Source organism: Meleagris gallopavo, chromosome 4, assembly GCF_905368555.1.
Source record: "Meleagris gallopavo chromosome 4, MGAL_WU_HG_1.1, whole genome shotgun sequence".
Classification (NCBI taxonomy): Eukaryota; Metazoa; Chordata; class Aves; order Galliformes; family Phasianidae; genus Meleagris; species Meleagris gallopavo.
Window position 1 is genome coordinate 14,895,085 of NC_139407.1, and position 22,588 is coordinate 14,917,672.

At 40.5% G+C, this 22,588-nt stretch overlaps 1 protein-coding gene across 1 annotated transcript in view; it reads right to left on the bottom strand.

Annotated features, from left to right (window-relative positions):
• The window catches only part of FRAS1 (Fraser extracellular matrix complex subunit 1), a 167,594-nt gene that overhangs the window by 89,030 nt on the left and 55,976 nt on the right, over nt 1–22,588 (bottom strand). The window contains exons 4-14 of the mRNA XM_085221937.1: nt 22,190–22,297; nt 19,924–20,016; nt 17,416–17,575; nt 16,633–16,766; nt 12,869–12,952; nt 12,193–12,294; nt 11,882–12,073; nt 7,775–7,864; nt 5,984–6,131; nt 3,538–3,681; nt 3,100–3,234 (exon numbers count right to left, since the gene is read on the bottom strand). Of these exons, the coding sequence (XP_085078063.1) occupies nt 3,100–3,234; nt 3,538–3,681; nt 5,984–6,131; nt 7,775–7,864; nt 11,882–12,073; nt 12,193–12,294; nt 12,869–12,952; nt 16,633–16,766; nt 17,416–17,575; nt 19,924–20,016; nt 22,190–22,297 (1,390 nt within the window). The remainder of the gene's footprint in view (nt 1–3,099; nt 3,235–3,537; nt 3,682–5,983; nt 6,132–7,774; nt 7,865–11,881; nt 12,074–12,192; nt 12,295–12,868; nt 12,953–16,632; nt 16,767–17,415; nt 17,576–19,923; nt 20,017–22,189; nt 22,298–22,588) is intronic.

The following is a 22,588-nucleotide window of genomic DNA, read 5'->3' on the forward strand; positions in this document are numbered from 1 at the left end:
TGCAACTGGATGCACAATTCTATGCCTCAACTGACACAATGGTATTCATTAAGCTGCAGTGAAATATCTTTTCAGGAAATCAATGCTAAACAGACAGAACTTCAGGAAGCACTTATTTTCCGTGCAGGTGACAAGAGCACTGGCACAGGTAGCCTGGAGAAACTGTGGAGTATCACAGTATTAAAAGTCAGCTAGGCGGTTGGCCCTGGGCAATCAGCTTGAGCAGGGCATTGGACCAGAGGACCTCCAGAGGTCCTTTCCAACGCAAGCCGTTCTATGATTCTGCGAGTCTGTCTTCTCTTGTGAAAGCAAGAGCACCCTGGTGGCTCCTGAGCCAGTGAGTGCCCTTCTCTGATCTTACTCAGGGCACTGAGAAAATGAGAGGTCCTGCAAAGTGATATTTCTGTTCTTTCTCCATTGACTAGAAATCAGACAGTGACTTAACAATCCACTTATCAAACTATCTCTTATCCACATAAGCACAGGTGTAATATTGCCCAGCTTGATGACAGCAGAAGGGCTAATGCAAATGGCATTCCAGCAAGAATACAGTAAGAAATCACTGGCTGATTTTGGTAAAGGAAAGAGAGGTCCGTGTTCTGTGCTACACAGCATCAGTAACCACCTCTAACCTGTGAGCTGGGAATTTGCTTAGCTTAGGCACATTCGGTCACTAACTCTCAAGGTGAGCCTCTGCAGTCAGGATACAGCAAAGAAAAACAACAGGCTGTGAATAAAAATTCAAGGGCTTTGCTACAGTGCAAGCTGGGACTTCTAGTATCAAGTTACACATCTCAACATTTGCACTCTGGGAGATCAAAGCACAAATACTTGTGTTCTGCCTAAGTTTTTGAATAATCTTGAAAAACATAAATAATTAAGTTAGAAAAATGTAAGGAGAGAACTGAATACTACAAGTCCTTTGAGCCCTTCCACTCTATCAGGCAGACATCTTGTATTTTTGCTTCACTTTGCTTTGCCTTTGGTGTAGGCTTAACTGTTTCCATGACCTATTTCTTAAAGGGAAGCCTTCATCTGCCACACTGTTCCAAGCCCAATTCAAAGTGAACCACGATTTCTAAGTACACCAAAATAGGTTCTCAACTTTACATTCTCTTAGTGGTTTTAACACTTTAAATAAATAGGTGTGGGGGGAAAGGCATGAAACCACATTGATGTAAGACTAAAACTGGGAAGACATCAAGAAATAACTGTCTTCCAAAATTCAAAATACATTCAGTTAAACCAGATGTCATAAAACATGAAAAAAAGGAAAGACTAATTAATTGTCTTTTGTTGCAATGCACAACAGGTGTCTCAGAAACCTGTTTTTATAGGTGTTTTTCATCTCCAGAGTGAATTCCTCAAGCGAGACTTTACTGGAACGGTAACATTAACACAGTATAGTTCATTCTTCTTATGATTTTGGAACATGCTTATCGCAGTTGTTAAAACGATTATGAGAAAAATATTCCTGAACAGCCTAAAGCCCATCTGGGCAATCAGATTACAGATCTGTAAAAATGAAGAAAATACAAAGAAAGAGTGAATGGAAATGAATTATGGACTGTATCTGAAATTTAAGAGTTATTCCACCAGTTTTACTTTATGCAGAAAAAACAGCCAAGCAGAACTAAAGCAAATCAGTTTAATTCCCCTGAGGAAACGGGAACAAATTTTCCCAGCGACTTTCAGCTACAAGCACGCGTGACTGCAAATTCGGATGGAATGTACAATCAGTAATCTACAAACCAGTAATATAATGAAACATTAGTCTTTCCCTCCTGCTTCAGCAGTACATGGGCACTGCCAATTAAAATACTGGTAGCAGGTGGAAAGCAAATGGTAAAATAAAACCAAACAAAGTAGAAGACTATTTGATACTTAAGACTGTAAATTCTTTTGGATTGGGTCTCTTTTTTTCTCTTCATCCATGCACAAAGGGGCCCTAGTCTGCAGTCAGTGCTGAAAGATAGAGGTTTGTCAGACTTTCAAATCCTGAAACAAACGGTGAGCTCTTCAATGCTAGCCGCTTTAGAAAAGGAATCCGGACTTAGAATCTCAAGTGCTTTCCCTTGAAATGTGCCAAATGCCCTATGTTTTTGTTTTTCCTTGGAAAAAAGGAGCTAGGCTAGTTTCAAAGAAATTAAAATAGTGGCTCAAGAAGTTGAGCATGTGCTCCACACTGTTGTTGAATTAGAGCTGGAGATATAATCAGAAGCCTTTGAAAAAAGGCCAACATCAAGAGGAGAAAAGTAGTAACTTTAGGGAAAACAAACTGTCATGATGAAAAAGCTGCTGCATTACAGTTTGGGAAAAATACAAATATTTCGAAGGAGCAGGAGAAGCTCATAAAAATACTATTATAGTCCCATCAAATAGGAAACTGTAATACTGCTATCTTAATATCAGTCTTGGAAACACTATGGTTTAGGATTTAGACACGCACCAGATGCCTTGTGGAATTACTAATTTACTTGGTAAATATTCTTCTCAAGAACAGTCAGCCCTACCAACTATCATGAAGAGAGAGCAACATATGAAACGAACAATGGCAGAACAGAACAAAAAATATTTTTAACAAGTCTTTACTGTGAGTTTTTCTGGTCCTATAAATCCTCCATCCCTACAAGCAATTTATACACCTCGAAGTACTGACTTCTCATAGGTTAAGCATTAGCAGCTACAGCTTAGTCCACACTAAGCTAAAAACTCCTACGGAAATCAGATTGTCAGATACAGTTCAGGGTGTTAAATCCTCAACACCACAAGAAACACAGTCATGTTTCCAGAAGAGAATTCTGAATCGTAAGAGGACTCTGGTGGAAATCTGAAACTGGAGTCTTCTAAAGCAGAGAGTTTTATACCTACCAGACTCATCAGCTCAGGAATTTCAGTGAGTATTTCCCCAACCAGTAATCAGTTTTATACCATACGACTTGGTTCCTTTGATCACTCCTCACTTCACTCTCAGGTGAACATTAACACCTGTGTCAACAGCAAGTCCCCCAACAGAGTGTATATCTAATCATTTGGGTACCACTTTGTCTGTCATTTTGCTATTACAAAGCACCGCAATCTTTTTTTGCTTCAAGTTACCTGCACATATGAGTTGATCCTGAAAGAATCCCTTCCCACATGAAGTCACACACTGCCTATTCTTCATCAGCAGTGATGTCTGGCATGAGGAACACTCAAAACCATTCATACAGGCTGAGCATGTTTCATTGCAAGCTTCCAAGAGAGGAAAAGAAAGATGCATTAATTCCAAAGGTCTTGATGCAGCACAACACCTCTGCTCTGTTGAAGAGACAATTTGGTCTCACTGTGGCAAAAAAAAAATTAAGAATTCACTCTCATATGAAACCTCTTAAAGTCCAAAGCCTATGGCTACTACTCAGTATTGTGCCTGAATACTTTTCCCAACAGAGCTTGACAATCTGTATGGATTAAGCCTGTGGGATTCCGCAAACAAATGCAAAGCAAGCCACAGGAAAACACAGTCATTTGGTAGTGTACATTCCCTGCAGAGATTACCTAAGCAAGTCCCCCCATTCTGATAGAAGCCTGACCCACATGACTCCACACAGCGCCCATTCTGCAGCCGCTTCTTCACATCACGGCAGGCAATACAGTGATCAAACGACTGAGAGCAGGTCAAACAGTCTGGGTGACACTTCCCTGGTGCAAAGAAAAAACAAGGGCAAAAACCATCAGCCAGCAGTGTTTTCAGACGAAAAGAGAAAAAGAAATGCATAATCCAAAATCAAAGTAAAATTAATTACTAGCTCATCTTGCTGGTACATGTTTTGTCAATTTTTGAATGGTTTTCTTCCAAACAAGCATGCAAAAGGCTAAATATTATATTGTTGTGTCCTAATATGTGGGACGGTATTGTAAAGACTCTGGTTTCCTAGGCTATTGATAAAACAGAAATTTCTTGACCACACTGTTGTACAACAGTAAAAATCATGAGCAATCAGGAATTAATAGCCCAAAATAACCTAAATTTTAGTTTCCCTTATGCAAACTCTGCAATAAGTCACCCGATGCATCCATATCAGGTCAAAGTATAGTGGCAGACCACATCCCCTCCAGTCAGAAGCTTTATGTCACAGCGCTGTAGAAGAATTTCTTGACAACAGTTATTTCCTCAAAAGATAAGTCCAGTCTCTCTGCAGAGACCAGGAAAAAAGCCTATTTTTTCTTTATTACTGTGCTACTTCTGCTTGCTGGAAGAAAAGCTGTCTGCTCCTTTCTGACAAGTCAGGAAAAGGACCTCACTACTGAAAACACTCTATTTACACTAAATTTAAGTTTCCAGGGAGCTGTATCTAAGGAAAGAATTGGGAATTTCTTACCAGTAACTTCCCAATGGTACATCCAGCTCCATCCTCACAGACTGACAACAAACTGACTGCTCAGAGAGGTACAGAATGGACAATCTTTCTTTAAGTACAAAAAAAAAAAAAAAAACCCTCTGCTCCAACTAAAATGTTCTTAGTGAGTGGACATATTTGCTGTTTTTTTGTTTGTTTGTTTGTTTGTTTAAACACAACTATGCTTGGGGCTAGATGCTCTACAGTGGATGAGAATAAATGGGTTCTGTCTGCCTGCTTCCCCCAGCACATCAGTGAGAAGTAGCAATAAATTTTTACTGGCTTAAAGGACGCAGATGTGTTAGGAGCTGATGCTCTGGGTTCACAAGTCAAACTGCTGCAGGCTGGGCTTTTTATTTGTTTCTCATAGCCTCCAGTGCAAAACAGAAAAAGAGGGAAAACTCTCGGTTTCAGTAAAGGAAATGTCCATTCACATTTTAGGATACAAAAATGCAGGTTTGCTCTGTAAATCCAATACCATGACTTCAAAGTATGCATTTTCCAGAGCACCACCACTGCAGAAGTGAAAAAGAAGAGGCCAGGATTTACAAGGGTTACCGGTACACTGGTACCTCTCGATAAGAAAGACAAGAGGTAGATCCAGGGAGCATTTTTATATAATCTGTCACCTCCCTTGGAGTTAGCGAGGATGCTGTTCCCTTTTGAAAATCTAGGACAATTTTATCTCAACTGCCCCAAACCCATTTTCCTCACTTTTCAATTTGCAGTGCTTTGCATTTTTATTAGCATACAGTAAATAACAAGCTTTAACACATTAATATGGCAAATGTGCCAAACCACTCCTGCAAACGACAGTATAATTAAACAGTGAAGCTATTTTCTTTTTACATAGATAAACCATTAACTGGAGCTCTGTGATAAAACCATAGTTAGATGAATACAACAAGAACAGCTACCAAAACAAAAAATTAGCAAACCACAGATAAAGGCCTATTCAACTACAAAATGTAAAGCCTACTAAATGCGATGTGTAAATGAAGGAGAATGAAAACATCCTGGGGAAAAAAATGAATTTATATGTAAAATTAACCTATGGCTAAGGCTATTCTGATTTTTCCAAACAATTATTGACTGGCACCTGTTCTGCTCCAGGTGAGCCTGTGGCACTGTAAGCATATTCTTTTTCTCTTCACACTCCCAAGAAATAATCATGAGCCCATAAACTCCAAAACTCTTGTTAAGATTTGGAAAGACAGTGATCTGCATTATAAAATTTGTGTTGAGAAAAAAGAGAAAACACTGTCAAAACACCACCTCCAAGAAGAGTCTTGACAAAGGAACGCTATGATCTAAAGCAAAAAAAGTCAGTAGGACTGACTTCGATTCTTAGGATGGAGCCCTATGCCTCTCCAGCAAACTGAATTACAGAAACCAGTTAATTTGCAGCTGCAGATTGAAGCCGAGTTAAAATTCACTGCGTGTGTCAGACCAGCACAAGAGAGACAAGGGACAGCCGGGTTCCCAAGATGTGCCCTGCGTCAGATGAGTGCATGATGCATGTGCTCCCACCCAAAAAAGAGTGACAAGAGAGATAAAGGAGTAATGTAAGTGATAAAGCACAATAACAGATACTGGGTCCATACCTGGCTGGCAGCGCGGACAGCAATCACCCTTCTCCCTGACAGCCATGCTGCCCGGTGGGCAGGGCAGACAGGAGCGCTGAAAGCAGACCACCTCTGCGTTGCGACATTCACACTCTCTGCACAGCCCTTCCTTCCATGTGTCTCCGCTCTGCATAATATGACACCCAACAGTCAGGATTAGTGCTGTACAGCACCAGCACAGCTGCTCTACAGTCAAACCAAATCAAGATACTGCCTCAGCAGTAACGCCTGGTCTGCCACCCAGCAGGGATTCCCTGCTGCTTACTGCCTCTGTGGTAAAGGAGAGTCTCTGCATAAAAAAGGTGTTTTTCTCACGCATAGAAGTCCCCAGATAAACTTCAAGGCTACATCAGTGACTGCAGTAAGCTAAACATCTCTGCGGCTGTTTCAGCTCTGAGGCCAGTTGTCATGAGACTATGCATCTCTATACCTCTTGCCCTCTTTATATTTCCAAATCAAGGCAATCTGCAAAGTGCTCACAGAAAACAGTCCATGGCCTGTGACCTCCTGATCACATTCCCTCCACAGGGGGATGTTTTTCAGTTAGCACTAAGTCGTTTCTGCTTTTAACGCTTACCTCCCTTTTCTCCAACTCAAAGCACTTCCTTGTGTCTCCAAATTTTGCTGCCTCACTCTTCCACTTTTTTTTCCCCACAGTTCAGAAGCATGTGTTTGAGAAGATATCCTTAATGTTCTGGATCTGAATCTACTTATTTGCATAATGACCTTCTTGTCATACTTTAAACCTCCTTCTAACCCTGAAAGTATTATACTTTCCTTACTCCTCTCTTCCGTTGCCTTATTCTACTTTAAAAGAACTGGCCACACAGACTGAGGTGGTACAATTTGCTTTCCTTAGAACTAACCATCCCATCTGACACTGCCAGCTGCCTGGTAAATGGAGGAGAGAGATCTCTGACCCCCCCTGCAATTTGCATCTTTGGGTCTGCACCAAAGCTGCCCCTGATGGCTGAAGCTCTGCTGGTACCATGTGAAAAAGTAAAAAAGCAGAAACGAGTCAGCAAGCATTTTAAATGCTTGTGAAGCTTTTGTGGCAGTTCCTCTTGAAGAGAATAAAGCACAAACTGGAATAAACCTAACATCTTAATATATTTTATCTCACTTGGGTCAGAGAGAGATCCAAGAAAGCAAAGTAAAGTATTAGCATTAAAAACCAAAACAACAACAACAACAAAAGTGCATTAAATTTTTCACTTCTCAATTCTGTTGACAAACAGCAGCCATAAATCAGGTCTGACTCTCATCTACCAGAGCAGTAAGACCACCAGTACTGGTATATTTTAACCACTTTGTTTTCATTCTGTACAATGTAAGAAGGAAAGTTCTTTGAAAATATTTGTAAAATAATGAGCTCAACTCATGTCATGGTGAATGTTGCGTTAAATGATACAGGCAGAATCTTATACATTGCCTCTGCTATACAGCCTCTACCAAAGCGGTCAAAAGTAAGGTATCTTTACCTCTACTAGATGCATGGGAAACCAGTGAGTACAGAGATTAAATTTTAATGGGAAATGATTAATTATACTGCAGAAAGGGAAACAAGGCGAATCTTCTCTGTAGCAGATGAACACAATATAAATAATATAAATTTAACAAATTTCGTACATTTTAAAAGCAATCTGCAGATAATATTAAGAGATTATTTTTCTGCTGCACTGAAAACAATATCCTTCTTGGGAGAGTCACTTCTCCAAACCTTCACAAGCAGGATTCTCTATTACTGCTCCAAAGTATCATGATACTTACAGCTTTGTTATGTTCTTTGTAAACACAATAACCATTATTTGAAATACATTCAGGACAGCACTTCCCATCTAAGTGAATTAATTCTTCACCCTGTGAAGAGAAAGTTTGCAGCAATTCAAATGAAATCAACAATACCAAAAATACTGTGGAATGCAGAGGCAGAGCAGCTCTTAGCCTGGAATGCAATCTTCAGTCTCTATTTCACGTTATCTTTTCTGCATCCTATTTTATCTCTATAAGCACAGTTTGAAAAATGTGCTTAATGAATACTGAATTGCAGAACAAACTTCAGAAAAGGCTAGGGAACTCAGTGATAAGACCATACCTAAATCTTGCTGAGAAAGAATACCTGAGCGTAATCCACTGCAGATATAGAGAGCAGGAACACCATTTTTTACTGTCCTTCTCCAGGACTTTACTAGACTACTGTCAAGATCTGAATGCATAAGCATTCAAATGAAGGTAATTTGATTTCCAATACTCTGCTTTTTTTGTCCAGTAGAGTTTCAAAGCACATGCTCCATTTATGCCAAATGGAAAAATCCTATACTTCATTATAACTGCAGAACTCCACAGGTTACACTTACATAACCAATAACTCTGGTCTGGAGATGCTAATTTATCATTAGAAGGAGGAAATGAAGTGCCCTGACTGGTCAGAACTTCTTATGCTTAAATGGAAACTGATCATTCTGGAAAAGAAGACTCTGTTTTAAGGAATTAGAACACAGCTCAAAAGAAACAGCTTCTATTTCCTGATATAAGTTGTTTCTATACACCAGATTCTCAAACACTGCAAACGTAGGCAAAGTGATACATGCCAGTCATAAAACAGACGTAAGTCTACAAAACCACTACAATAAAGAAATTACAAATGAATGACTAAAGTAGATTCATTAAGTGTTTGCAAGGAGCTCACATACCCTAAGAAATTCCACAGATGTTGTTGGTTTCCCTTTCAGCATGTCGCTTGTTTTTTTGGCTGGTTCACAAAATTCAACTCCGCACCAAAGTTTAATAAACAGCTTTGCTGCTTTACACCAGCCAGGCACGCGTTCCAGCACAGTCACTCCAAGATATTTTTCACCTTACCACCAATATCTGTATGTGATCTACTTTACATACAGATGGGACAATAATGACACTAGTTATTCATCAATGTCAACAACTAGTCCCAGCCACACTCTGGTAAAATCTCAGGCATTTCTAAGAAGGTTGTATGAGAACTACTGAATCACAGCCTGAACCTCTGATTGATCACCTGAGGCGGGCAATGAGTCAGTCACGGGAGCACAGCTGAAGGCAATTCACCTGTGCTACTGGAAGGGGTGGAGCCTGGCTGCACCTCTCCTAGACCCATTTAAGAGCTGACTGCCAGTAGGGAAGGATCTCTTTTTGGAGATCCCACCTTTTGGAGTTTTCCAGTAAGCCCAGGACCAGGGTAAGCCCTTTATCTATTCTTTTTGGTGTAATAACCTGTTTAATCAAACTCTCTCATATATTTATTAATTATAAGACCTGCATATTCATTGATTATACAGAAGATACAGGAAAAGAAAAAAATAGTAGTGTTTGAGGACCACCCACAACTAAAATCTTTTTGCTGGTTATATATATTTTGGCTACTTAAATCATTACTTCAAATTGCTTTTGACAATGTTGAACTTCATGTCATTATTATGGATTGTAAACTCTCCCATCCTCATTCCTATCTACATCCCCACCCACACACATAAACACAAAGTACAGGAAAACTGAGAACAACTAGTTAAGGAACATGGCTATCTTATTCCACAAAAAAACAAAACAAAAACCAAAACAACCCTACAAGCACATTGCTCTGCCAAGGCTCAGAAAAGAGAATGGCTGTGGGAAATATTCCTCAGATGTATACCTGAGCATTGTCACCAGAGTGCTCAATGAAAGGCTACTAGAAAGTACTCCAGCAGGACTTTGTGATGCTGAGTTTTAGTGGTCTTGGTTGAGTGCATCTGTTTCTACATCCAAAACTATCCCAGCCTGCCATGTAACTTGTATCCCTAGCTTACCAGTACCCTTCTGAAAATGGCTTTCTGAAGATTAGGTCAGAATCCCTGCAGACACTTTCATATGGCAGTTCTGTACAAGTCTCTTTGAAGAGGTTTAAAAGCTAAGCTTCCACTCTACCCTCACATAATGCTACTATACTATGTCGAGCTGCCTAGGATTTGCAGTTCATATCTGTGGCATCACACTTTAAACAGGATGATGTGACCAGAAAATTAATAGTGCCTTAATGAAGGGAATCCAAATGTTCCCAGCTTTAAAACAGATTTGTTAATGCAGGTTCCTAACTTTGGAAAAAAAAAGGAGGAAAGGAGAAAAATATTTTATTTGCTTTTTGAGTGAATATTTTATTCCAGTTAATTAATATGTACATTGTACTACTTATGTAAACTGTGACTATATCTAACTTGAGGAAACTATTCTAAGAGAAACTATGTAAGATCATAAATTCTCATGCAAATGTATCAAGAGGGAACAAAACTCCTGTCTGCAGGAAAGGACACTGCCTTCCTGCCTCTGTCCCCTAGCAATTACATTTCATTCAATTTGAAATTGCAGCAGCTCATACTCTGACAATTTGTATCACTATGAGATGCTCAGGCTTTGAGCTGGATGGTTACTTTTCAGAACCTAAGTTTGAAAAAGAGCTGCATGAGCGATTATGTTCACACTTGGGAATCCTTCATTTTGAACCTTGTGTCATCATCTCCTACTATCATCCTGTAAAATATCCCTGGCTTTTCTGCATAATGGATTCTTTGTCAGAACCCAAGATATGAGCATCAATATTAAATAATTTTCCCTACTGAGCCAAGACAGTATGCCATCATCGTTAGTGTAGGTGATCCAGTTCACAGCCAAAAGCATGCAGGAAGCTGACTGAAACAGATGCCAAGTGTTCAAGATTTTATGACAATCACAACTTTCCATCCAGAAAAATCTCTCCATGCACCTTAAGGTCATATGATAATCATCACCACTACACCACAGACAAGAGTTTCAGTTGATGCATTTTTGGTTTTTTTATCTCAGATAACATATGAATCTATCCCACACGCACAAAAAAAGCTCCAAAAAACATATGAATCTATCCCTTGCTACATCCTCTCTGCACGACACACCATCTGGAACCCTGTATGCAAACTCTAACTTTTCTGAACATGTAAACAATCTAATCTGGTGAGCCCATTATGTGCAGTATGCAGACTTCAGGCACAACCCAAGCGTATTACCACTCAAAATACAGCATGCAGGCAGTCACCAGGAAAGCACTGTTACAGAGAGAAAACTCAGATTGCTACAGTTCTGTGGAGTAGCTGGTATAAACCAAGTACCAGCCCACTAATTAAAATAGACACAGAGAATGGAGGTAGAAATCTTACTGCACTGCAAAAAGGCAATTCAAAATGTGTGTCTTTGCACAGGAGTGTGAGTATAAGAAACATTTAAATCTACATAATGCATTTTCCATATCCATTGTAGGGTAACTGTAACATAATCTGTCAGGGTATTTAGGGTAAACAGCTTGGGAATAAAACACCAGCTTCACTACTATGCCCAGAATGGCATGGAAAAAATGGAGAAAAACAGAATGCTCAACCACCTTACTAAAAGCCACTGCAGCATTCAGAATTGTGAAGACAGGAGTTGGATTCAGTAATCCTTGTCAGTCCCTTCCAACTCGGGTTGTCTTATGATTTCTTTAACTGTTAACTATTTCTACCCTGTGCACATTAAGCTCCGCGTGAAGGCAGTTGTCACTAAAATTAGATGTCTGTAACATTAGCAGGCAAACAGCAAAGTGGGAGATAACCCAAGTTAAATGAACCACTGATTCAGCCTGCCTTGCTTCACAACGCAAACCTCATGAGCGGTCAACCTTGCATAGAATATCCTTAGTTCATTTTCCTTTTCTGTGAAGCATTTTCAAGGTAAACACACAAAAACAACTCCAAAACAAGGGCAGCTTTTTTTGTCTCCAAACATCAGCTTTGGAAGGAAAAAAAGGGAGTAAAACAATCACTTAATTGGTACATTTTCAAAGAAGAAAACTTTTCTTACCTTGGCACATTCCACTTTGGCACACTCTGCTTTGTGACAAGTCACTTGGCCTTCATCACACACACAGAAGTCACAGCGAGTAATATTCCACATTTCACCATGGTACCTGATAGTGCCATCGTACAAGCAGTTTTTCTTGGAAGACGTGCACTCCTCACAGCACTTCCCAGAACGCTGCACTTTGATCTGCCCCTACAAAGCATCAAAAACTGCTAAGAGGAAACTCTTAGCCATGCTCACTAGGACTCTAAGGCACATGTGCAAAGTGACATACGCAGTCAAGGTAGCAGAACTGAATGATTTTCAACTACCTTCTCACAAATAACAGAGTCGCAGGTTTCTCTCAGACATCTGACTGCCCCTCTATGACACACACATGCACTGCAGGCATTTTTTTTCCACTGTTCGCCGTGCTGCTCAAAAAGAAGAGATGTATACAACAGTTAAATATTCATAAATAACAAAGTTCATTCCAGAAATCTATGCAACCTATTCAGTACAACTCTTTCTGTATATCTGTACTCAATGCCAAACTCTTAAGAAATGTTACCTCCACACCATCAGCAAATACACAGAAGAGACATGAGATCTCAATGACGTGGTGGTGTGTACTTCTTATTAATTACAAGCTAGTGAGGGCCTCACCACTGTCACTATCATGATTAGCAAAAAATAGTTCTTAGCAGAAAATCACACATGCTAAAAATACTTTGACCTTCACTAGTGCTTTCTTCTTTCCTCCATCAAAATTGTGTGAAAAGATAAGTGTCTAATCTGTTTCACCGCACAAACTTCCTTTCTGCTTGTCAGCAATTTCTTATCTAGCCCTAATTTCTTTCAACTTTTCTGGCTGTCCAGGAAGAGAAAAAAAAGATGTTTATACTATGCTATTAGTGTTGGCAGAAAGTCAGGCATGAGGGAGAAGGAAAAAAGGTAGTGCCAGAACGTGTGAGGAGTTGGCTCTTGGTATAGCTCATCAGAGGTTACCTGGTACACCTTTCCTGACACTGAGCAGGACTTTGGAACACATTCTGGACAGCATTTTCCAGGAGACATAACCAAAACTTCATCCTAAATAGAAAGCAGCAGAGACACATAAAATAAGCATATGAAAAGTTAACACAGAATTCAGCATCACTATCTGGAATTTCAGGCATTTAATATCTGTGTGATAAGCCACAGTCACTCAAGGCTTGGTTTTGGCTCCAAAGTCTGCGGCCCGTCTTCACTGTATGAGTTCAACGAATGTTTCCTTCTTCCCATTTTCTGGGCTTCTTTGGATGGCAACTGAGATCCGGACTTGTGGATAGGTATACAGATAATGATACATACATACACGACAGAAATGCAGATGCATATACCCAGGTACACAGATACACGGACAAAATATATATGTATATAAAGTTATATAAAAAAACACACTAAAGCATAAGATTGAGGTATTGGCTTTAAAAACTTGTCATCTCAGGAGTGCTGTACACAGGTGTCTGCACTGTACTTGCTAAATCCATACAGTACAGCTGTCTGTACAGGTGTAAAATTATAGAATCACAGAATCATTTGAGTTGGAAGAGACCCAAAACGATCATCTAGTCCAACTCTCCTGCAATGATCAGAGACATCTACAGTTAGATAAGGTTGCTCAGAGCCCTGTCCAGCCTGATCCTGAACGAGGCAACCACCACTTCTCTGGGCAACCTGTTCCAGTGCCTCACTGCCCTTACTGTAAAAAATTTCTGCATTATGTCCAATCTAAATCTCCTCTCTTTTAGTTTGAAACCATTTCCCCTTGTTCTAAGCCCTGCTAAAGAGTCTGTTCCCTTCTTTCTTATAGTCTCTCTTTAGATACTGAAACACCATTATCATGTATCTCCACAGAGACATCTCTTCTCCAGACTGCACAGCCCCAGCTCTCTCAGCTTGTCCTCCCAAGGCAAGTACCCCATCCCTTGGGTTTTTTTGTGGTCCTTCTCTGGATGCATGCCAACAGGTCTATGTCCCTCCTGTAATGAGGAGTTCAATTCTGAACACAGAAATCCAGGTGAGGCCTCACCAGCACAGAGTAGAGGGGCAGGATCACCTCCCTTGACATGCTGGCCACACTTCTTGTGACGTAGCCTAGGATATGGTTGGCTTTCCAGGCTTCAAGGGCTCACGTCCAGCTTGCCATCCACCAGTACACTCAAATCCCCTTTAGGACTGCACTCTACCCTTACATCTCCCAGTTTGTACTGATAGCAGGATTGCCACAACCTGCACTTGGCTTTGCTGAACCTCATGAGATTCACCTGGGCCCACTACTGGATCCTGTCTAGATGTCTCTGGATGGTATCCCATCCCTTAGGCATGTCGACCTCACCACACATTTTGGTGTCCTCCATAAAGTTGCTGAGAGTGCACAATTATGCTTAAAATTAGACTTAAAACTAGAGTATTCCAATTTAAACTTTTTCATTACTTATTCACATCATGTTGAAATAAGTTGGCACTTCGCATCAATGTAACAATTCCTTCATTCTACAAATTCCACCAGTTCTAAACCAGGTCCCCTGCTACAATTTCACATACGTGCAATGATTTGGAATGGGTATAGTATTGTTCACCAGCACCTCCCTTTAGCCACATCAGGATGACTACATTGGAAACAGCATAGAAATGCGAAGAACTATTATCTCACCTCCTTTTTTAATCAAATCACTAGCTTTCAAAGAAAAAGTAGACAACTTCATATAAAAGTTTGCAACTGCAGGTTTCCCTGTAGAGTTAAAAGTGCTCATTCACCATGGATTTTGTTGGACAGCATAATTAAGACCTTCTGTTTGGCTCTTCTTGTGGCTTACTGCGCAGAGATAACTAGCAGTAAAGTTCCCTGCAGACAAGTACACAGAGTGAGCTCATTTTGCACTGGAAGCAAGAAATGAGGAGGGCAGATTTGAGGAACTTGTACATTCAAAGGATGCAAACACATAGAAAGCACGTTCCTAAAAAGTTAGGACCTGCCCTGCCTCTCAGATCCTCTTCTCCTATTGTGGGACATACTCAGGTGCCCTTTTGTGTGCAACAAGCATTTTTGATGTTATTCTCACTCAGCTCTAAGGGAAAGGTACAGCTTCAATCTGAATGATGGAAGATCAGTGTTTAATAATTGTGCCAACTCTGCTGGGAGAAGTTATTCATTTGCATTTGATGGGGAGTAAAGAAAGAAAAAAGGGATAAAGGAATATGCAAGAAAATGTTCGGTATGATTGAGAGCAGAACAGAATCCCTGCACATCCTGCACACTCCTTCCAAGGCACCCGGGTTGGGAATAAGTAGAGCACTACCAGAATTGGCTTCCTGCTGCATTAACATGGAAGATCACAGCTGATTGTTCTCTGATACATCACAGCAACAGCACAGTCATTTCTGTTTCCACTAATTAAATTCTAATAAATAGCTGATAAACATTAGTGCAATCAGTCAGCAGGTTAACATCAGTCCGTTTGTAGTGGGGAAGAGAGGATGTAAGGCAGGCATAAATTTGTTTTAATGCACAGTACTTAAGTCAACTAATAGCAATTGAGTATCTCAGAAAAAAACAATTAGCATGCAGAGAAACAGGTATTTTTTCCTTCTATCAAAAAAACCCCAACAACACATATGGTCCACTAACAGAAACGTGAGTAAGCGTGAGTAGGAAGGAAGGTTTATGACTACTGCTTTTGTTCTTCTCAGTGCTACAGGGAAGTGTGCTCAGCTGAAGGAAACATTTCAAGGGAATTTGATTTAACATTTGAGCACATCAGTAGATAAAAGCATGGACAATGGTAGTCCCTACAAAACAAATTCAAGGTCAGAAAAAGACAATCCTTGAAAGCCAGTTCCTGTATTTCAAAGATATCCTTAGCACTGCATACTGTGGTAAAGGAGTACACTGAGGTGCCTAAGAAAACTGGTACAGTGGTCCCAAGGAAAAGAAATCCAAAGAGTGTCAACATTCTCTCAAGCACTTCCAGTATGCAAAGCAATAAGCAGAACTCGAAAAAATAATCAAGTCACTTGCATAGAGTACACAGTATTGTGCATAGCTGTCCTTACTAACCGGCATGTTAACGCTGTATACAATTCCTTAATGTGTTGGCTGGTTTTATCACTGCTTAAGTGCTAAGAACTCATAATCTGTCCACAGCATAGACCTCAGAGACAGAAATGTCCCACTTGGGCTAAAACAGTGACTCACTGCATGAGCTTGGTTAAGCTACCTTACTTGTTTTATTCATTTCTAAGTAGATGTAAGAAAAGACTTCTGTTTCATCTTACACCTAAGGGGAATTTTATCAGCATTTGACTTGTGAAGTTTGACTGATATTTTCAACTGCATTTCTAGATTGCTTGGGAAAAATAAATATGGTAAGCAAAACCTGCCAGCTAAATTCTTAGACCCATGAAGATAACTCTCACCAAAATCTTGTGCTTTCATTCCTTCCCCCAAAAATATTTTCTGATCGATTCTACTTTTTTTTTTTTTTAAATAAAACCAAAATCCCCATTTCTTTGGAGGATACTTGTGCTGAATCAGCCAGCATATAAGTGATATAAATAAGTTGGTGGGAAAATAACGTACAGCATGTTTACAGTGAAAGACTCATTCATCATTCCACATACAAATACTCCTTTTTTCAAATCACCCAAATCTCCCTGCTAACTTGTACTCTTGCCAAGGGAAAGAAGACAGTCATGAGTAGTGTCCCAGAAGGCTGCTGAGTCCTGACCTGTTTGCACAGAACAGCCTCGCAGGAAGCTGTGAAGCACTGAGTCATTCCATCCCTGCAGACACACTTGGAGCACCGACCAAGGCGCCACTCCTCACCATCCCGGAACAAATGGCCATCAAAGTAGCAGGGTTCTAAGAAATAATAACATGTCAGGGTTGTTTTTTTTTTTTTTTTTTTTTTTTTTTTTTCCCCTTTCCTTCACCCGTAATTAAAAAATAAACTTTATGCATCTTGGAACTCAAAATTTTCTTTTGTCAAACCAGAAAATAAAAGTAATAATTTCAACAGTTCTCAAGGGGTTTAGATTTGTGAATTAAGAGCTCTGGATGCACTTCCACAACTGGATTTTAATAAGATAAAGTATCCAATAGCTTAGACATTTTTGGAACTTTCAGCCCAAGTTTTCAGGTGCATCAACTGCCCTTGTTATATAGTAAATATCTTTTATATCTTTAAGATTATCTTAAGAATATCTTTAAGAATATAAGTATTCTTTTTCCAGATTGCAATATCCAAAACAAAGACATACTAGGCGCACCAGCTTACTGCTGCAATCTTACTACTTGCTATTGACCTGTGGGTGAAACTGTTAAAAATACAAATATGGTAGGAAGATGGAAAGAGAATAAAGCAAAACACTTGACCCCAGTGTCTTTTCAATGGAACTGAACACAAAAAGAAAAGCTTTCTAAATTTGCGACCAGAAGGATATTTCCAGCCAGGGAGATACTACTTGGATCACTGGAGCCAGAGTGTAGCCTGTTCACACATGATACTCACCACCAAGGCCCACACACGAGGGACAACATTCTCCCTGGGCAATGTATGGCATCTCACCTCTTCCACAAGTGAGGACTGGGCAGGCTATGGGTGTGCAGCTCACCTTCCCATGGGCACAGGAGCACAGGACACATCCAGAGCTGGCCCACTGCGTGCCGTGCTGCAGAACAGAACATAAGAGATGGCAAAGAAAATACATGCATTAATCCAGCTACCAGTGAGCCCTATAAATGCATCTTCTCTCTTTCAAGCCCTCCATACTAGTATTTAACTTCACTCTTCTATCAGCCCAGTCAAGCATTATCAACTGTCGCTCTTACTTCTGCCCGTGCTGCTAAGGCAAAAAATAGGTTAAAAATGGTGAAGAAGCAAACCTGCAGATCATCTTAGTTTTTTCTTCCTCATGCAGAGAGACGTCTAGCAGTAAAACCCTACCAAAGACCCAGTCTAATGGATATATCTCCTCTCCATTATAGTTTCTATAGGGTGGATACGCTCTCTTCAAAAAATATTCAACAGGGGCCCCAGCACACACCTGACAACAATGAACACCCTGTGCCCCACATAGTTAAGCTCTTCACTATGAATAAAATCTCATTAGCTTTGCTATTCATTAATGCAGCAACAAATATCTCTGCCCTAAGGCTATGTGAGGCAACACCAAGCCTGAGAAAAAACATGTTGGTGGGTTACAACGCTCTCCAACAAACAGAAAATGCTTATTTTTACAAAATATGAAGTAATTCACTAGGCAGGGAGAAAAAAAGCTCTTGCCAGATCCAGGGAACATTTTCTCCAATGTAGCCACCACTAGGGCCACTGTTGTTAGCTAAATACTTGCAGAAAGAACTCATAAAGCACTATGCTGGCTTAATGATAAAAGAAAAAACTTCCTCCTTCAGGCCAATCTGTGCTAACCATCAGGAGAAGACTGTGTACTGCCAAGAGAAATTTTTTTGATGTTCACCTCACACTGGAACTTGGGTGTGACATTCAGCAAATGCAGAGATATGCCTGCAGTCCCCATGGGCGGGCATACTTGTTCTCCTGACTTACCTACAAAAGGACAGACTTGCAAAGAACCAAATGTAAAAAGTTGCAGCAAGAGTACAGGAGAATAAAATACACCCATTGCAACAAGAAATACAATGTAATACAACGTAGCATCAGCCAAACCACAGGTACAGAGAAATAATCGAAAATGATAGATGTGCTAGATCTCTGACTCCAGTCTCAGTCCAGCTTGCAACAACTCTACACTGGTTGTGCCCCATGATGCTGAAAGACTGTTACAAAAGTATCTGGACTCCAAGGTCCAGATACATAAAAATATACTTTTAAATATATGCTAGGAATTGCAGCATATTTCTTAAGATTTGGACCTGAACTTCATCTTGTCAAACAGAAAAGTCTGTAGGAGTGCAGACATATGACCTGGGTTCCCTGTTAAGCCATTTTTCTTTCGCGTGCCTACTGTTCAACATGGTTCACTATCATCCATGAATCTTTTTTTCTTATTTGTAGACATTTATACTTACTATTTTGGCTTTTCAGATTCCCTAGGTGAAACCACATGCTGCAACCTGATTCTTGAGTAATTCAGAATTATGAAACCCAAGCTGCATGATAGAAATCAGTCTCTATCTGCACACATGGCTACTGATAGAAAGTCTTCTTTCAGGGAAGCTAATAAGCCAAGTTCAAAGTGTTTTGCTTCTCCTAACATTACTATACTGTTTCAGTCATTCACAGAACAGCAATGTGAATGAGTAAGTGGGAAAGGAAACTTTCTCCCTTTAAGCCAAGCAGGACATGATATTCATAGAATCAGAGAATAGCTTAGGTTGGAGGGAACCTCAAAGATCATCTAGCTCCAACCCCCTTGCCATGGGCAGGGCTGCCGACCACTAGGTCTGGCTACCCAGGATCCCATCCAATCTGATTTTGAATGCCTCCAGGGACGGATCCACAGCCTCTCTGGGCAATCTGTTTCTGCATCTCATCATACTCTGACTAAACAACTTCTGCATAATATCTAGCCTACATCTTTCCTCGTATAACTTAAAGCCATTCCCCCATCTCCTGTCACTACCAGACTGTGTAAAATGTTAAGTCACCCTCTCTCCAAGTACTGTAAGACCACAGTGAGGCACCCCTCTTTTCATGCAGCCCAGGATATTGCTGGCCTTCTAGGCTGCAAGAGCACACTGCTGGCTCATGTCCAGCTTTTCATCTACCGAGACCCCCCAAGCCCTTCTCTACAGGGCTGCTCTCAATGAGTTCTTCTCCTAGTCTGTACTCGTATCTGGGTACTGCAGTGACACACTCAATTTTTGCAAACCTTGCAGACCAAAATCCCATTATATCATCTGATAGTAACAGAATACAGCTCCAGTAAGCCATCCTTCTTCCTCACATCCGAAAAGCATCCTACGCTGCTATGAAACAATCAGAGAGCTAAGAACAGGAACGGATCATCCTCATCAAAGACCATGGCAGAGTACTCACGCTGTGGATCTGTCCTTCATGCTGGCAATATCCTTCAGTTTGTGAGACACACTCAGGGCAACATTTGTTTGGGGCTATTTGGAGCACTTCTCCCTGGAAAGATACAAGAATCTGATAAGCAGTGCACATGAAATGGAAAATTTAACATGAAGGGAATGATATGGGGTTTGGCTATACTCAGTGCTTTCATTTTGAAGAGAGAATGTATTAAATAAAACATATAATGCTACTACATAAGGCTCCTCATTGAAAACTACCTCATTTTGCTGTATTTGCCATTTTTACCTTCAAATCAACAGGAAGGTAATTTACACGTCTAACAGTGCAATTGGTAAATCCTGAGCAGGAATAGTTTTCAAACCAGAATAAAGAATAACTGGAAAGCAAATATCCAAAACAACAAACAGGATTATTCACTGATTGTTATCTGAGGAATGTGGTAGAGCCAATTTTTTTTTCAACACATAACACGTTCTCTACATGTCAGAATGGACCTCAGTCTAACATTTAGCCACACCAGAAGCTCAAGCTGGCTGGCAGAATCCATCACCTGAATATCTTTGGTTTAATAATCAGCATTCTTTAATAACACTATCTGAAAATTAACTGAAAACTACTGAGCACTTCTAACCACAGCACAGTCTGGTAACACTGCTACCACTTCGCTTTGCACATTCTAGGGGCTTAGCAAGCTGACTGCATGCTGCATCCTGATCAGCAGCAAGGAAATAGATGATGCTGATGGAAGCAACTCACTGCATGAAAGGAAAAACAGTACAAACATCAGCTAACACTGAGAAAGATCCTAGCCTTCTGTCCTTGAAAAATCTCCATGGACTTTCCAAAGCAATGCTTTCATGTTCATCACAGCTGCATGTTAGATCTCACTGTGAAAGGGTGTCTGTCACTGATGGCAGCACATCGGGAGGCCCCTGGCACCACCTGACTACAGGATTTTTCTCCCACAACTAATAAAAGGCCAAGACAAATTTGCTATAATCCAAAATGCAATGCACCAAATTGTCCTAACCCTAACCCTATCTCCCATTATGAGCTTTACAGTTACCACCTTTTCATTTATCCTTCTTTTCCATTTGTTTAAATGAACAACACATTCTCTAGTCCATCCACTATTAGGTGTACCATAACAGCACTCTGTTGGTTTTTTTTTTTATTTCTCTCTTTAGCACAAAAATTCCTAGTACTTCAGTCTTGCTTTAATCAACACACAGTGATAACTCTGGAAAACATTGAGGATCAGAATTATTACCCTGTTAATACTGTCATACTGGAAAATACTTCAACCTGGTTTATAAAGCCATATAATTATCATATTGGCAGTGCTTCTTTAAAGCATTAATTTTCATTGTCATTCATGGATTCTACCCTAGTAATCCAGATGCTAATGCAACACCAGTTCCATGGCTAATTACATATAACCATTAATGAAGTCTCAGACAGAGAAAGATAAACAGGAAACAATGAAACTCAACAATCATCACAAGGCACAAGAAAGTGAAAGACAGTCTCTGCTATGTTGCTGTTCACCAGAGTGGAAAGCGTCCATCTGCCTGCCTGACAGTGACCCAACTCCATCTTCAAATGAAAGGTGACTGGAAGCTGGGCTCATGCTAGGAGGTCCCAGCTCAGTTCAGGAGCCTTCTTTGGGCACCAGACTGCCCTGAGAGCACCAGCAGTCTGCAAGCTGTTGTACCACCAAGTTTCCGGCTGTAGGAACAGTCAGAGGTGGTGCACCACCGTGCTACAGCCAGAGGCTTCACACACTGGGTTCTGCCTGTGTGTTTCTTCCACAGACTTTCATCAATGAAGAGTAATGAACACAAAGATTGTTCCTGACCCTGGGCAGCCCCTGGGAGGGAAAACATGAATTCACTGCTCCCTACTGTGTACCCCAAATCCTGCTGTGAATCAGATTCTCAGGTTCAAATGGAGCTGTATGGAAGCAGCCAAACACAGAAGTTTGCTACAGTGAATGCCACAGTGCTGCACAGAGATAAGAAGCACCTAAACTCTGCTCGTTTGTCCTGGGAAAAACTTCATGTTAAATCCTCTTCTTGTCCCTACCTAAAATAAGAGTTTTTACCTCCACAGGGACTGCAGGACCTATGCCCTCCACTATACCTTTATGTGCACTGTGTGTATACCCACATGACAATTTAACAAGTCACTATTCCAGGAGTTTAAAGCAGAAGAGGGCTGGCAACTCCAGCGATCGGCTGGTGCTTGGATGGCTACAGCCCCTTACCTTCTCAAAGTCACAATGAGGATGTTTGCAGACAGTAGGCTCACAGGTGACAACATTGCTTTGGCAACTGCAGTCTTGGCAAGAATCTGGCTTCCAAATTGTGTTATTCTGCAAACAAACAGAAGTTTAAAATTGGACCCATACAGTATGATGTGTGCACTATTTCATGAAACAACAAATGTTTCATACCACTCAAAACAGACTCTAAGCACAAAGCCTGCAATGGACAACATCCCCCCCCCATATGCTTATCAGTCATAACTTTGGTACCGTTCACTCAATAAATTCCAACATACAGTTGAAAGACACAAGCACGCACAGCAAATTACCAACTCCAACAGCAAGACAGTTGATAGGAAATAACCTCCATAAACCTTGAGGTGTCTACTGCATTTTTGC